Genomic DNA, 16,620 nt, shown 5'->3' on the forward strand with positions numbered 1-16,620 from the left:
CCTTCAAGTTCATTCTCTGCTCGACGGCTACGACCTTGCTGGGTACATCGATGGCACCTCCGTCCCACCAGAACAAACAATCGGCTCCACCACTCCGCCAACTCCAAATCCATCGTACGCAAAGTGGAGACGCCAAGACAAGCTGATCTACAGTGGGCTTCTTGGCACACTCTCTCCGGCGATCCAACCGTTGGTCTCCAAAACCAAGTCCTCTGCCGAGATGTGGAAACAAATCTCCTCCACTTATGCAAATCCAAGCTGGGGTCACATTCAACAACTCCGTCTGCAACTTAAGCAAGCGTCAAAAGGTGAGAAGACTATTGATGAGTACATGCAGATGCTCACCACACGGTTCGACCAACTCGCGCTTCTTGGCAAACCTCTTGCTATTGAGGACAAACTTGAGTTCATTCTTGGTGGCTTACCTGAAGACTATAAATCTGTTGTTGATCAAGTGGAAGGGCGTGACACTCCTCCATCCGTTGTTGAAGTTCATGAAAAACTCATCAGCAAAGAAGCCAAACTTCTATCTCTCTCCTTGCCTACCGCTTCAACCGGACCAATCTCTGCTCATGCTGCGACCTATCGTCCAAAGTTTAACTCCGGGAAACAATCATTCCGGTCACACCAACCATGGCACAACAACAACAACAACAACAAGAATCACTATCAACAACCACGACAAGAGAACCGCATGCTCAAGGGGTACCAAGGCAAGTGTCAAATCTGTGGGGTTTTTGGTCACAGCGCCAAACGCTGCTCCCACCTTCAACAGCCCTCCTATGGCTCTCAAAGCGGTATTCTACCCTCTCCGTTCCGCCCATGGCAGCCGCGTGCCAACCTTGCTCTTGGACACCAACAAATAACAAATCCATGGATACTTGACAGCGGCGCCACTCATCACATGACCAGCGATCTTGGTAATTTGGCGTCACACCAACCGTACCAGGGCGATGATGCAGTCCTCATCGGTGACGGTTCGGGTCTTTCAATTTCTCACACTGGTTCACTGTCCCTCCCTTCAAACTTTAAACCTTTATCTCTTACCAATGTCCTTTGTGTACCTAACATCCACAAAAATCTAGTTTCCGTATACCGCCTATGTAACTCTAACAATGTCTCTGTTCATTTTTTTCCTGCTCACTTTCAGGTGAAGGATCTGATCTCGGGGGTCCTATTACTCCAAGGCAAAACTAATGGTGAACTTTACGAGTGGCCGGTCTCCATCTCCACCATCAAATCCTTCTTCGCCTCACCCTCATCAAAACCATCTCTCAAAGACTGGCATTCACGTCTAGGCCACCCTTCTCACTCCATCCTCAAAACAATTGTTTCAAAATTCTCCCTTTCGTTTTCTCAATCAGATTCACAAACAATGTTGTGTGCTGATTGTGCAATTAATAAGAGCCATAAACTCCCTTTTTCACAAACCTCCATTGTCTCTTCTTCCCCTCTTGAAATAATCTTCTCTGATGTTTGGACCTCCCCAATCCTCTCAATCGATAACTTCAAATATTACCTTATACTCGTTGATCACTACACCCGATACACATGGATTTACCCGCTCAAGACTAAATCTCAAGTCCGTGACACATTCATCACATTCAAGTCCATTGTTGAAAACCGCTTCAACAAACGCATAGGTACCTTATACTCTGACAATGGTGGTGAGTTCGTTGCTCTACGATCATTCCTATCCAGCTCCGGGATCTCGCATCTCACCTCACCTCCACACACTCCCGAACACAATGGGATCTCCGAGAGAAAGCATCGTCACATCGTCGAAACCGGGTTATCGCTTCTCACTCATGCCGGTATGCCACACAAATATTGGACCTACGCCTTTGCTACGGCTGTTTACCTCATAAACCGCCTTCCGACGCCAGTCCTCACTATGGAGAATCCACAACATAAGCTGTTTGGAGCGGAACCCAACTACGACAAACTTCGTGTGTTTGGGTGTCTATGTTTTCCGTGGCTGCGTCCGTACACCAATCATAAGCTCGAAAACCGCTCAACTCCATGTGTCTTTTTGGGCTATTCTCTCACGCAAAGCGCTTATCTATGTCTTCAACCAAGCTCTGGTCGAATATATGTGTCACACCATGTTAAGTTTGATGAGAGCAGCTTCCCGTTTCAACAGTTCTCCCCACCATCATCCGCAACTCTACCATCTTCTCCGGAACCTCAACTACATCCCTCTGCTATACTCATACCATCTCCTCCATCTCTAACTCCCCCAACCCAGCCTCCTCCACCGTCACCGTCACCACTCGTAACGCCACCGCTGCCAGGACCACGGAGCTCAGATCGTCACCAGCCAGTGATCACGGAATCAATCGTCAACCCCGAACGAGACACTGTTACGAACAATGTTGATGACTCTCACAATCGCCCTCACCACGCTCCAACAACTCAACCTGAACAACAACCTCCTCTCAAACAATATGTTAGACGATCCATCACCACAGGCCCATCAAAACAAGCCCACACCAATCCACAAACATCAAACCAAATTACCAAATCACCAAACCCAAACACTCAACCTCCAAACCCGACACTCAACCCTCCAAACCCAACTCCACAACCCACATCCCCAAATCCATCACCACCTACGGTCAACCCATTACCAGCTCCACCTGCACCACAACCCGTTGTCACCGATAACCAACATGCAATGAAAACTCGCCGGAAAAATAACATCTCCAAACCCAAACAAAAATTCAACCTCTCTGTCGCTTTATCCCCCTACATACCACCCGAACCCTCGACAGTGACTCAGGCCTTCAAAGACCCGAACTGGCGTGGAGCCATGTCTACCGAAATTGATGCCTTTGCTCGGAACCGTACTCTTGATCTTGTTCCTAGACAGCCTCACCATAATGTTGTTGGTTGCAAATGGCTTTATAAAAACAAATTTAATCCTAATGGCTCACTTGGCAGGTGTAAAGCAAGGCTCGTTGCAAAAGGATACACTCAACAGCTTGGTCGTGACTATACCGAAACGTTCAGCCCAGTGATCAAATCAACCACGATCAGGCTGGTTCTTGATGTTGCTGTCTCTAAGTCCTGGCCTATCAAACAGCTCGACGTCAATAACGCATTCCTACAAGGAACACTGGATGAAGAGGTCTATATGGAGCAACCACCAGGCTTTGTCAACACCGACTTCCCGAACCATGTCTGTCGTCTACATAAGGCGATCTACGGTTTAAAACAGGCACCTCGCGCATGGTACACCGAACTAAAGAACTACCTGGTTGGTCTTGGTTTTGTGAACTCCCTCGCCGACACATCACTGTTCGTGCTTCAAAATGGGAAGGACTTTCTCTACCTCCTTGTTTACGTCGATGATATTCTTATTACTGGGAGCAATGCTGCTCACATACAACAGGTTCTTACCTTACTCGCTGAACGCTTCTCTGTTAAGGATCCTGAAGATCTTAATTACTTCCTTGGCATCGAAGCACATCGCACTCCTCACGGGCTCCATTTATCCCAGCGGAAGTACATTGTTGACCTTCTCCATCAATATAACATGACCGATGCCAACGCAGTCCTCACACCGATGGCATCCTCACCAAAGCTCACACTTACATCTGGACACACTCTCTCGGACCCGACACCTTATCGAAAGCTCGTAGGCAGCCTCCAATATCTAGCTTTCACTCGGCTTGACATTGCTTACGCGGTAAACCGCCTCTCACAGTTCATGCACCGCCCCACCGATGCTCATTGGCAGGCTGCGAAGAGAATACTACGCTATCTGGCCGGTACGCCTACACATGGTCTCTTTCTCTCTGCCAAAACACCACTATCACTACATGCGTTTTCAGATGCAGATTGGGCAGGAGATTCCCATGACTATGTATCAACCAATGCATACATCATTTATTTAGGCAGCAATCCTATATCTTGGTCAGCAAAGAAACAGAATTGCGTGGCACGATCCTCCACCGAGGCTGAATACAGGTCGGTAGCCAACACAGCATCTGAAATAAGATGGATATGTAATCTCCTCTCCGAGCTTGGGATACGACAAACTGCTCCTCCGGTGATATATTGTGACAATGTTGGTGCCACATTCCTCTGTGCCAACCCCGTCTTCCATTCCCGAATGAAGCACATTGCGATAGACTACCACTTCATAAGGGGACAAGTTCAAAATGGCCTTCTTCGTGTTGCTCATGTCCACACCACCGACCAACTTGCTGATGCACTTACCAAACCATTGGGTCGTCAACGGTTCCTTGAACTACGTCACAAGATTGGAGTAACCAAAGCTCCTCCATCTTGAGGGGGGATGTTAAGGATACAATCATATCTCTCAAGGATACAGTCGTATCACGTCCTCACCACTCAATCATATATGTCAACGATACGATCGTATCACGTCTTCACTACCTCAATATTCACATTCCTTGTTTCTGTTTCATTCCATATGTTGTATAGCCTAGAATCGTCCATATCTCAGTATATATATGAGTCTGTAATCATCTCTGTAAACACATTCAATAACAAAACATTCTCAACATTCACACTAGCTAACTATTAAGTTCATCACGCATATTATATGCGTAACCACTAACCACTACTCTTAGGCCAAATATACAGGAAAGAAAATAATATGCCTACTGTTGTGTAGTTAGCTTTCTAATATAAATACACATATACGTTCGTTCTAAAAATGTAGAAACATATAGCAATTATTTAAACAGAAAATCCTGTGATAAAATAAAACCTATTTTGGCTTCAAAAGTAATTAAGGTTAACTTGTTGTTAGAAGAAAACCTATTTTGGCTTCAAAAGTGCCTTTGGCCTAGTGGTAAAGGGGCTCCAGCTGGAGCTTCCGCCCTGGGTTCAAACCCCCTTAGCCACCCGGAGACGCCTTAAGTGGTAAGAATACGTGGATTTCTCGTGGGCCTCGTGGGATTAGTCTTTGGGCCTAGAAAGCCTTTAGGATCCCACGGTTACGGAAAAACAAAAACAAAAACAAAAACATTGGGAAGACAAAATTGACTGGTTACGGAAAAAAAAAAAACAAAAACAAAAACAAAATTGACTGGTTACGGAAAAAAAAAATCCATATCAGAAATTTATTCTAGTTACGTTGGGAAGAAATAAAGAGAAATATATATCACGAACTTATTTAATATGTTTGTAGTAGTAGATATGTTTATTCGATTTGTCAATAATAATTGTATACTAAAAATATGTAATTAATTTCCGATGGTGATCCTAGCTATATAGTATATCTTTTGTTGTAACTGCCCGATCTTTTTGGATCGTCGCCGACACGTGACAAACCCTTGACGATTAATAACATAGACAATACGATCGAGAGAAACAGACAAAAAGAAAAAGAAAAAAAAGAAGAAGAAGAAGATGCATAGGGAAATAGATGATCATGAGAAGAGAGTCAAACAGGAGATGATGAAGCAGCGGGAGGAAGGTACGCTTTGTGGTGGTTGGTTTCCCATCAAAGACATTAAGGACCCTCGCTTTGACGTTATCGCCAAGTTCGCCGTCTCCGAGTTCAACAAACAGAACAACTCGGGACTCAGGCTTCAGACCGTTGTTTCCGGCATCATGCAGGTCGTCGCCGGTATTAATTTCCGGTTAGTTCTGGATTGTCAGTGACGGAGACGACGGAGTTAGCAAGACCTACGAGGCGCAGGTCTGTGAACAGGCCTGGCTCCATTCCAAGTTTCTTAAATACTTTAAATCCATTTGATTAAATTATATTGTTGTACAAAAAAAAAGAAAGAAAGAAAGAAGATTCGTCTAATTATGATTTTGATTGTTGGAAGGTATCTCTTTCTCCTTCTCTAAACTATTTTTGTGTTTAAATGTTTAATTTAAATGGTAATGGGAGAGAATTTAACCAAGAAAATTAAAGGGGGAAATGTAACAAATATTTGATGAAAATAGTGCTAAATAAAACAAGAAAGACCAAGGAAAAGCAACTTTCAGGTATCTAAAGGAAATGTGATTAGTATCTTTAATTTTAAAGAGTCATGTGGGACTGGATGATGCAATAGATAGAGATCATGTGATTGTGAGGAGCCGTCGTTCTTCTTCTTTCCCTCTCTTCAGTCTTCAAAGTTCAAACCAAAAACGAGTGAGACAAAAAAAAAAAAAAAAAAAAAAAGACTTTTGAAAATATTGAAAGAAAAGAGAAAAAAGAGAGAAATTGGGGTTTTTTTAATAGAGAAAGGGGTTTTATAATTACTACACTTGGGGCTCAAAGTTAATAATAATCACTTCATTTACCTCTAGAGAGACTGACTGACTCGTCTAGGGGGTTACGTTTCTCTCTCCCATCTCTCTCGCTGTCTCTGTAGAATGGCTTCGAGTGCTTCAAAATTCATCAAATGTGTGACTGTTGGAGATGGTGCCGTTGGGAAAACTTGTATGCTCATCTGCTACACTAGCAACAAATTCCCTACTGTAAGCCCCTCCTCATATCCTTGTAATCGATCAGCAAAATTCAATCTCGCTTTCGTAGCTAATATCCTTCGATTTCCATCAAATTGTTCTTCTGGGCATCTCCAATTTTGTTACTTTTTTTTTTCTTTGTTGAAAATCCTTCTGGGTATAATTAAATTTCAGCTCGTTCTTACGAGAACTTCATCAGGGGTTTTCAAAGTTAGCTCCTTTTTTAGGGATTGTGTCTAAAAATATCCTTTTTTTTTTAGATTTTTAAACTTTTTCAACCAGAGTTTCCTCATAATGTTTCGACTCTACTGCTATAGCCTTATATGTATCTATTGGATTTAAAGACGAGCTGAGACTTGTTGGGGTTGATTGTTGCAATGTATCAGGACTACATACCAACAGTTTTTGACAACTTTAGTGCAAATGTTGTGGTTGAAGGCATCACTGTCAACTTAGGCCTTTGGGACACTGCCGGTAAGTATCATTTTTTGTATCCCTCTCTCTTGAATTTTGAGGTCCTTGGTTAGAGATATTTGTAGTGATGTGAAGATTGGTGACTGTTGAGGTTTTTTTTATTTATGAGTTTATCCTTTCATTTTTGCAGGGCAAGAAGACTATAACAGACTAAGGCCTTTGAGTTACAGAGGAGCAGATGTTTTTGTGTTGGCTTTCTCATTGATCAGCCGAGCTAGCTACGAGAATGTTTTCAAAAAGGTTTGTGAATTTTTTATTCCTTCTTTCTCTTAATGGGAAAGCAAATAATGAAATGTGATTTTCTGATGTTTGTCAAGTATTTATTTTGTTCAGTGGATCCCTGAACTCCAGCACTTTGCACCAGGAGTCCCCATTGTACTTGTTGGTACTAAAATGGGTAAGATAGCTATAAGAGTGGAACCAATGTATTTCCTTGAAAATCACATTTAGTATATGTAATGTTTCTTACAATGTTTCGATATATAGATCTTCGTGAAGATAAACATTATTTGTCTGATCATCCTGGACTGTCCCCGGTAACTACATCACAGGTGTGGTTTTTTAACCTGTAGAAATCGTAACCAATGTTGACCCTCTCTTCCTCTTGGTTTTTCAATGATATTAGCATTCATGTGTGACAGGGAGAGGAACTCCGCAAGCATATTGGAGCAACGTATTACATTGAATGCAGCTCAAAAACTCAACAGGTACACCTGCATGTATGTTAGGAATCATTCATGTTAGTTTACACTTTTACATGCACCAATATGACAATATACTTTTCTTTGGTCTATGATTTTTGTAGAATGTGAAAGCCGTATTTGATGCTGCTATCAAAGTGGTAATCAAACCAGTGGTGAAACAAAAGGAAAAGAAGAAGAAGCAAAAGCAACACAATAGATGTCTCTCGTAAGTTGGAGTAATCTTCACTTTAGAATCTACTTATATATATGATGTAGAAACTGTAGAATTTAGTTATGCAAAAACTCACCTTTAGCTTCGTACAGTTTTTCTTATGTTTTATGTAAAGTCTCATAGTCATTAACAATTGTAGATTGGCTTTCTTTCTTTGGCAGCCACATTCTTTGCGGGAAACACTGATGAATGATGATGACTCAACTCCTGATGGATTGTTCACTTCTTTTTTCTATCTTTCTAATTATCCATTATTGTTGTTCTGAGAAGTCAGAATATACATAGAGTTGGCAGAGAAGAAGCCTCTTCTTCAGTTTTTGTTTGTATATGTGACCGTGATGTTTTGTTTGTTCGAGTTTGGTTATAGAATTTGTTTTAGCCCATTATGTAGCCAAAGATCCCATTAAGAATATAAAGAAGAAGAGCTTGGTTAAAACCAAATCCTTTTAGTTCACAGCTTATTACTTGCTTCTTTCGAAGAAGGTTGAATCCTTGTTGAATTTATTAGGTCTTATTGTGAATTCGAGACCAATAGACAAAAGCGTAACAAAGAAGAAGCATGTAAATTTCAAACAGAACTAGCACAAGTAATAAATCTACAAACTGAAAAAAAAAAAAAAAGAAGTAACTAATCTTGTTGTGTCTATAATACAATCCCACCACCTAACGCAGAACATATATGTAAAGCCACAATGCCAAAGACTTGTATGATCACAAGTTAAAACACACTCAAAGCCACCAACATTTGTTTTATCTCTCTACTCTTTTCTGCCGGTGTATAGAGATACACACATGCATGTTAAAAAGAATGACCAAAAAGTGTGCTTCACCTTTTAAAACTCTTTGTGGGCAGGAGGTAATGCGGGTCTCTCGCTGAGAACCTTGTTGATGACTCTTTTCTGAAAGAGAATGGCCAAGCAAGTGAATTTGAGACTGTTTTTGGAAGATCTACATGATGATGAAACCAAGAGGTCAGGTTTGTGTTCTTAAAAAGGTTAAGACCACTGCGAAGTCGCAAATTGACTCACCCATTCCTCATCTTAAACAGAGCAGGCCAGCCAATGAAGCCTTGTGGCATCACAATCAGTCCATCTCGTAGTAACTACAGTAAAAAAGAAAAGTAATTGGAACATTAGCAAGAGCGAAATAAAAAGTGCGGTCATGAAACAGTAAGATTTGTGGATTTCGAGGGCTTACAAGCTCATGTGGCCTACTGATATTCTGCGCTATTGTTATTGCCAAGAGGACTGCCTATATCCATCCCATCCTCCTTCCGGTTCTTTCCTCTTCAGAACACCACCTGATATTTGATACATTCTTGCTTGATCCTCCTTCAATGGTAAGGAAGCAGATGAGGATAATTGCCTTGCCACAAGTGATGATTCATCTCTTCCCTCCGTTTCATGACCTCCAGGACCAGAATTTAAGTCAAGTCCTGACCTAAACCATTTCGCACTATTGTCCAAAACTCCGCCATTGCTACCACCATTTGGGAGGCCAACGATATAAGGTCTTGGGTAATTAGACGGAACTGGAACTCCAGGACCCAATATTTGAGAGTTGACACCAGGGAAGCAAGCTCTCCCACTTGAAGAAGAATCCATCTGTGCTGTAGAGGCACCAGAGAAATTTGTTGAGGTAATGGGGAAGCTGTTTCCAAAAGGAAAGACAGGATACTGGAACGTTGTGGACGGAAAGGGCATGGCTGGAGATGACGACAAAACCGGACCCCTGTACCCTTCAGGGTTGAATGAGGAAACACTAGTTGTATGACCCAACATTCTCTGTGGTCCACGATTGGCAATCATTGGAAAAGGCTGATCACCTCTCTCAGGCATAATTGGAGGAATGCTCACTGCTGAATAAGCATTAGCAGCAGGAAACCAAGATGAGAAATTAGCCATATTTTCACCATTCACTCGTATTCCAGAGAGAGATGGATGTGATGGCAAGCCACTTCGTGGATGTTGATTTAGAACCATAGATGACTCAACAGCCGAATCATCACCTGCAGGTCCATCATTTAAATCGAAATCTCTACGACCACCAGTCGATGATAATTTAACCTGTTGAAAAGATGACTCTGGCCGATGACTATTGCTCATTGTGTAGTTGTTCATATCAGTTGAATCATCAACTTTGTTTAGATCAAGATCAAGGCCCCCAGACGAATGATCAAGCGCTGAACCCATGACCCCAGAACGTACTCGGTCAAAACTATTGGTGATACCAGATGTACAATTTGTGGCATTTCCAGATCTTTGAGAAGCCAAATCTTCAAGGACTCTCTCATCAGTTACATTCAAGTCAAAATCCAAAAACGTCCTTGTCTGTTTGCCAGCAGATGTAGAAGCATCAGATGTAGAGGTGTTGTTAATGCTCAGTAACACATCCTGAGCTTTTCTTGGCTCAGCTGGGCGGAAGGCACTAGTGGCAGCAGATCCTCTCCAACCAACAGCCCCTTTATTTCTCAACAGATCGTCAGGTGGAACAAACGGACCTTTTGCAGCAGCAGCAACAGTAATGGATGCAGGAAATCCACTAGATATAGGAGCCACCGGCAACGGTAAGGTATTAACTGGTTGTAGAGGAGTTGGCGTCAAAGATACAGATCCAGAAAAGTTATTTGAATCCCCCTGTTTTGCATCGTCTCCATCAAAACCTTCATTTAGATCAAACTCAACTCTGGCATCCATCTCTGATCCAGCTGAAGCTGCGGCTGAAACGGAAAAAGCATCTCTGGCAGCAGACGTACACTCCTCTGCTTCATCTCCATCAGCATCACTGGTTTTAGGCCCGTTCGGTCTCTTAAGATCCTCTGCATCTTTCGGTGATACTCCTGGAGTAGCTCTTAACCCTGAGCACCGTTCCTTTACTTCAATATTTTCTTGATTCCCCTCCACAGGCTCAACTTTACCTTTAGTTATAGATGAGTCCAAACCAGCTGCGGCATCTTTTATAGCAGCCCCAGAAGCATCACAATCCTGCTTAATCTTCTTTATATCTTTTTGGTCTATCTGATTAACTGCCATATTATTGACCGTTTCAGTTCCAAGTCTATCAGTGCTTACTGCATCCATACCCCTTGAAATCCCAGGAGAGACTGGTACATCTTCCACTTTTTTAACTAGCTCAGAACTCAACACCGTTGGGGGTTTCTCTACTTTCTTTTCATCATCAACACCGACAAAGGGAGCGTGTTCAACAGCCACAGAATCTACCTTTTGACTAATATCTCTACATTCAGTTATCATTGAGCTTGCTACTCTTTTCGTTGAGTCTGATGAGTTATCTGCCTCTGATTTAACATCAGCCTTCCTATCCTTTACTTCCACAGAGTCACTATCATCCAAAAGCTTTTCCTTGATGGCGTTTGTGGGTAAAGCAGGAGAAGCAACGACATCATCTGAATTGTCATTGCTCTCTAGGCGCTGATCCACCAACCTTTGTAGATCTTCCGTCTCTGAATTTGAGCTCTTATCATGATCTCCAGTCTTAGATTCATTTTTTATCTCTGACTCCACCAACGGTGAGCCACTACTGCTAACATGTTGCTCACCTTGATGTTGCTCGTGCGGCAAACCATCAGAATTAATTAGCTTTGCATCGTTCCCTACAATAGAATTTTCATTCATCAAGGAATTTGATGGCTGAGATACTGGGGGTGATGCAACAGGCGATTTAGACATCTCATCAGCAGCTACACTAGCAAGAAGATTCATTCCAACATCATCTGAACCAGCCAAAGAGGCATTTGTCTCGGAGTATCTGACACAACTTTCAATCAAAGCATTCATTGAACTGAGTGTTCCGCCATGCCTTTCTCCAGATTTGAACTCATTTCCTAAGGAAGATGTGCCTTTGACATTTCCAGCTGCTTTATCAGAATCTTTAGGAGCTCTGCCGCCGTCATCACCAGCAACAAGTGGTGAACCAGCTCCCCCTTGCGAGATATCTTTTAATTCATTGCTTTGCCAAGACTCCGCATTCAAGACAGAGCTCACATTAGGTCGATAAGAAAGATTTTTTTCTCTCACATTATTTTCACACAGTTCCTGCTTCACCGCATGCAAAGGAGAAGAAGCTCGGCTATTCACAGGAGCAGGGTCCTCCAAAGAGCCTCCACTCACACTTTGAGCAGGGCTGCGACCCCGATTTGGCAGCTTAACAATCAATTTATTACTGCAACCCTCAGTCAGAGGAACCTCAAGAATCTTTTCAGATGTCAAACTTGATTGAGAAATTTTCTCAGAAGGGGCATTCCTTTGTGATGAGAAGGTTCGATTTAAACCAACTTCCCTAGGGGAAGCTGACGAAGATGATACTTGAAACACATTGTTTGATTTCCGATGCCTTGAAGAGCCACTGGAGCACTTCTTCACAGTTGAACCAGCAGTTGAGCTCCTTGCATCCTCTTTTCCAGATAAATTGCCTGTTTTAGCATGCTCGCTCGAGCAAGACTGGCTATTATTATGGGACTGACTGGAGCTGCTACTTTTCTCATCCTTTACTGCAGCTAGGACTTCAGATACACCACCAGCACCAGCATTTCGATGCTGTCCATCTATAGAAACAGTACCACCTGATCCCGGAGATGGGGCTGATCTCGTAGAGCCTGGCGACGTGGCTACACACTTCAGGTTGCTTTCCACCTGTTGTTTGACCGAGACTGACTTAGAAGCATGTAGATGTGATGATGATGTCTTGTTTCCCTCCGCGGAACCACCTGAATGCCTTCCACCATGAGTCAGTCTTCCACTTCCAGGCCAAGATACACCTTGGTTGGATCCAGACTTGGCATCCATTTCTGCTTCAACTCGTTTCTTCCATGTGTCGACCAAGCTCCTTGCTTTTTTCCCAATCTCTGAATTTTTATGTGACCTTAGATGATTAACAGACTTTCCAATGTTACAAGTCTGAAGTGCATTGAGATTCACAGGTAGCTTGTCAAGAGCGCGAAGTAAGACTAGGAGGAAATCGTCTACTAGCCTATCACCGTCTTTGGGACTCCCCCCATCCCCAACTTTCCCTTTATGAACTTCCTGCAGCCACTCATCAAACACGGGTAATCCCCTGAGCTGGACAAAACGACTAAGGCAATCAAACTTGTCTGTTGCCGCTACAACCCCTGCAAGAATCGCACGGCCAACTAAGTCTATTTTCTTCTCATTCCTCTCAGGCAGCATAAGCTGCACCAATTTTTCAACTCCTTCAGAATCCACCAGACCACCTTTCTCCGTAAATTTTGAAATCTCAGACTTTAAACCGCTTTCTGTTCTGAGAGGACCGGAACCACTGTCATCTACCCGGGAAGAACGTTCCCGTTTAACAGACTCGGAACCATGATCCATACGCTCTCTTTTCCTTCCCTTACCCTGAGAGAGAAAAGAGTTGTTATTCTGGATGGCTCTATCTTTCGCTTGTGATGTTGTTGGACTATTCATGGACTTGGGAGAACGACCACCCTGCTGTAATGTTGTATGCATTTCTGATCGAGTCTTGCACAATAACTTGTCTACTTCTAGTTGTCGATCCTGCAAAGTGAAAAACAAAAAAAAAAAATGCCTTAGTTACCAGAGAAGAGCAAAAATCCAAACAGAAGAAGGCAGTTAGGTGGATGAATTATAATCTCACATCAATATAGTCTTGATCAGTCAGCCACCATAAGCGCTCGTTTGTAACGTCGTAAACTCGCCGACAGACAAACGAGCAGATACCAGAAGGGAGTTCAACACCTCTTGGAAGGAAGGAAACTTTACAAGGATGTAGTAAGGAAGCAGCAGGGATATTATCCTCGTGAAAGGAATAAAAGAGTTCGTTGGGCTCAGCCTCAAGAAGGATGCCTTTGCCAAGTTTTAATTCCGTAGGTCGATAAAGCCAATTAACACCCAACTTCAACTTATCTTCTTTCTCAGCAATGATCAAGCGAACTATCCCAATGAACGGTGGACAATCCTGTGGTGGCTTAAAAAGAGCACAGTCACCAACACTAATTTTGCGCCCGTCCTGCTAGTGACAGCAAAACACACAAAAACAAAACTATAAGTCCAAGAGCCAACCCAAAAAAAAATCACCCCAAGGTGTAAGATTTAATAAGGAGCCCTAAATCACCAGACTGATGTGATCAATTCTTGGTTCAATTGGTTAAGACAAAAAAACACTCATTTCCTCGAATCCATCACTAGAATCCCAAAATACAAATCAAAATTTCAACACTCAGGGCAAAACCCATCCACCAAAACACGAATTAGTGTTGGATTGTAGCTTTTGAAATCGAAATCGAATTGGAATTGGAATTTTACCTTAGAAAACGAGGTAGATGAAGATAAGGACAAACAAGAAGAACCACCACCTTCCACAGACGCAATTACACGCGAGGAAGATATCAACATGTGCCGACGACGACTTTTGTGCCTCCGCTCACAAACCCTCCCATGCATAGCCTTCTATCATCTTCTCCTTCGAACAACAACATCAATACACACCTCTCCTTCCTCCAATCCTCAAAATTTCCCTTTATCCCCAGACAATTATATTCGATACCTTTAGATCCACATCAAAAAAAAAACCCCCACCGGCGACACAGAGAAATTAAAATCAAAACCCTAATTTCGCGACGAAATGGATCAAATCACCAGACCTGCATACGCAATTATACGATACATGTAACTGATCTCAAGTTTGTTTTAATAGAGAAAATTAACCAATGCTCAAATCTAATGAACAAACTTTTGAAACAAATGAAAACTAATAGCATAAAAGTTATTTATTTTAATTTATTTTGAAATTTAAATGGTCTTTTTTTTTACGGTAAATAGAAAAGGGTTTCTTTTCAGAAAACTGTATTTTTTTACCAAAATAGCAAGAACGGAAAAAACACATTAACCAAGAAAAACTTATGATGTATTATTAGCAAATTTTGATATAAAAAAAACACATTACATTTCTATGTATATTATGTATTATACATCATCTTGATAGACAAGGCAAACACTATATTTTTTAATTGTAAATTATTGGTTTAAATCTCTTTTAGTTTTTGAAATATATGTTTAGGCATACTAAAAAAAATATAAGCAAAACATAAGAAAAAGATGAAAAAAAACATAATAAAACTATGAGCAAAGAAATTACTTATGTGTAAATAATGAAATATTGTGGCTTATATCGAAAATTGGTGTGGAGTCAGTTTAATTTCCGGTTAGTTTACTGATCTCGTTGATTTATTAATTAAATCAAAAAATGGTTTAATTAATTTCATTTTAGGTAAATAAATTAAACCAGAAACCCTATTATTTATCAAGTCGATGCCTCTTATTCTCTCTTTTGGGTGTGTTGTGGTCGACATTTTGTTGATCGGAGAGAAGGAGCAGGAGCATAATCATTAGTCTACAGAAAGAAACGGTTTCGACATATCAAATAGTCGTCAAAGGTAACGAAATTTGGTAGAGTTATTCCCAAGCCTTTCATCGTCATTCTTCTTTTTACAAAAGTGGATTTGGATTTAAAATCAATGAGTTATTGGCAATTTTGTGAGACACGTTTTCTCAGATGTCAGTTAGGACCATCAAGGATTTTAACTAAGATTGTAGTCTCGTCTAGTTTCTGATCGGCACCAGATTTTGTTGGGAGCTTCTTGACGTCTGGAAAAGCTTTCCACCGGAGGGATTTGATAGTTAATGGTTGGTTTTTATTTTACGGTTTCATCTTTGAGACTATTCTTTTTTGATGTTTCTGTCCAGTTTGCTTCAAGGTTGTTTTAGGCTGTGTGGCTTGTGGTAGGGCGTGGCTGGAGTTTTGCAGACGCAAGGAGAGTCTCTACTGGTTGTATTTGTTGTTAGAATCAGCAAGCTTGTTAAGGTGAGTGTGTGACCATGGCTTATCTAAGCGATTGGGTTGTATGACTTGTTTTGTGTGATGATGTGTAGGTGTGGTAAATGTGTTATTGGGTGTTCTATTTAATGACTGGTTTGTTATGTTTTATTTGTGGTTGTACTCTTGATTTGCTTATGTGTATAGCTCGTAGATGGGAGGATCGCCTCAATAGGTATTTCTGGTAATACTCACACATCTCATTGTGTTTGTGGTGCAAATAATGCATGTTTAGCGTGGAATCATGGCGATGAAGAGGATGGTGATTTAGGGTCTCGGTTGTATTATTGTTATGTTATTTTGTTGTTGGAACCTTGGTTAGGATGATAGTTTGGTTTATATGTTTCCGTTGTGCATGTTGATGTTTGCTTTATATTAATCTGTTGTTGGTTAATTGTTTGGATTGTACTTAAATATTAGGGGAATTGGCAGGTATAACCAAAAAAAAAATTAAAATTAAGTGAGTAACTATTCTAACCATACATCTAATATATTCTATGTATAATATACAATATATACCAATTTGTCCCTACCTCTACAACCACAAACCACCTCCCCTCCTACTACCACCACAAACCACCTCCCCTCCTACTACCACCACCCCACCGCCGGACCACCGCCGGGGTTCCGCCGGACCACCGCCGGGGATTAGCCGGACCACCGTTGGGGTTCCGCCGGGCCACCGCCTGGGTTTTGTCGGACCGCCGCTGAGGTTCCGCCGGACCACCGCCGGAGAACCTCTAAACTATCGCCGGTGAACCGCCCGCCCATCGCCGGAGAATCACTGGACCACCACCGGACCACCGCCGAGAATCGCTGGACCACCGCTGGAGAATCGCTGGACCACCGCTGGATGTAATTTACCATACCTTTGATCCTAATTTTCTAATTTTTTCAAATAAGTGGCTATATTCTTTGTTA

General features: G+C 41.9%; 2 protein-coding genes across 3 annotated transcripts; one reads left to right on the forward strand and one right to left on the reverse strand.

Annotated features, from left to right (window-relative positions):
• The first annotated feature begins 6,031 nt into the window (after positions 1-6,031).
• Positions 6,032-8,268, forward strand: LOC104711280 (rac-like GTP-binding protein ARAC8). Its single transcript, XM_010427973.3, has 8 exons — positions 6,032-6,450; positions 6,825-6,912; positions 7,043-7,152; positions 7,246-7,309; positions 7,399-7,463; positions 7,554-7,619; positions 7,718-7,821; positions 7,989-8,268. Exons 1-8 carry the CDS (start codon positions 6,346-6,348, stop codon positions 8,011-8,013), a joined length of 627 nt encoding a protein of 208 aa, XP_010426275.1. The 5' UTR covers positions 6,032-6,345; the 3' UTR covers positions 8,014-8,268.
• A 103-nt stretch (positions 8,269-8,371) lies between these two features.
• On the reverse strand, positions 8,372-14,610 carry LOC104791016 (uncharacterized). 2 transcript variants are annotated; one of them, XM_010427975.3, is made up of 5 exons: positions 14,130-14,610; positions 13,462-13,833; positions 9,025-13,361; positions 8,856-8,929; positions 8,372-8,775 (listed from the first exon to the last, which is right to left on the reverse strand). In XM_010427975.3, the coding sequence occupies exons 1-3, from the start codon at positions 14,265-14,267 to the stop codon at positions 9,060-9,062; spliced, it is 4,812 nt and encodes a 1,603-aa protein (XP_010426277.3). In that variant the 5' UTR covers positions 14,268-14,610; the 3' UTR covers positions 8,372-8,775; positions 8,856-8,929; positions 9,025-9,059. The 2 variants fall into 2 exon arrangements, with proteins under 2 accessions (XP_010426277.3, XP_087323096.1); XM_087466970.1 differs by having other exon boundaries at positions 13,462-13,836; positions 14,130-14,584.
• Positions 14,611-16,620: the final 2,010 nt, after the last annotated feature.

This window comes from Camelina sativa, chromosome 9 (genome assembly GCF_030686135.1).
Source record: "Camelina sativa cultivar CO46 ecotype springtype chromosome 9, ASM3068613v1".
In the NCBI taxonomy this organism is placed as follows: domain Eukaryota; kingdom Viridiplantae; phylum Streptophyta; class Magnoliopsida; order Brassicales; family Brassicaceae; genus Camelina; species Camelina sativa.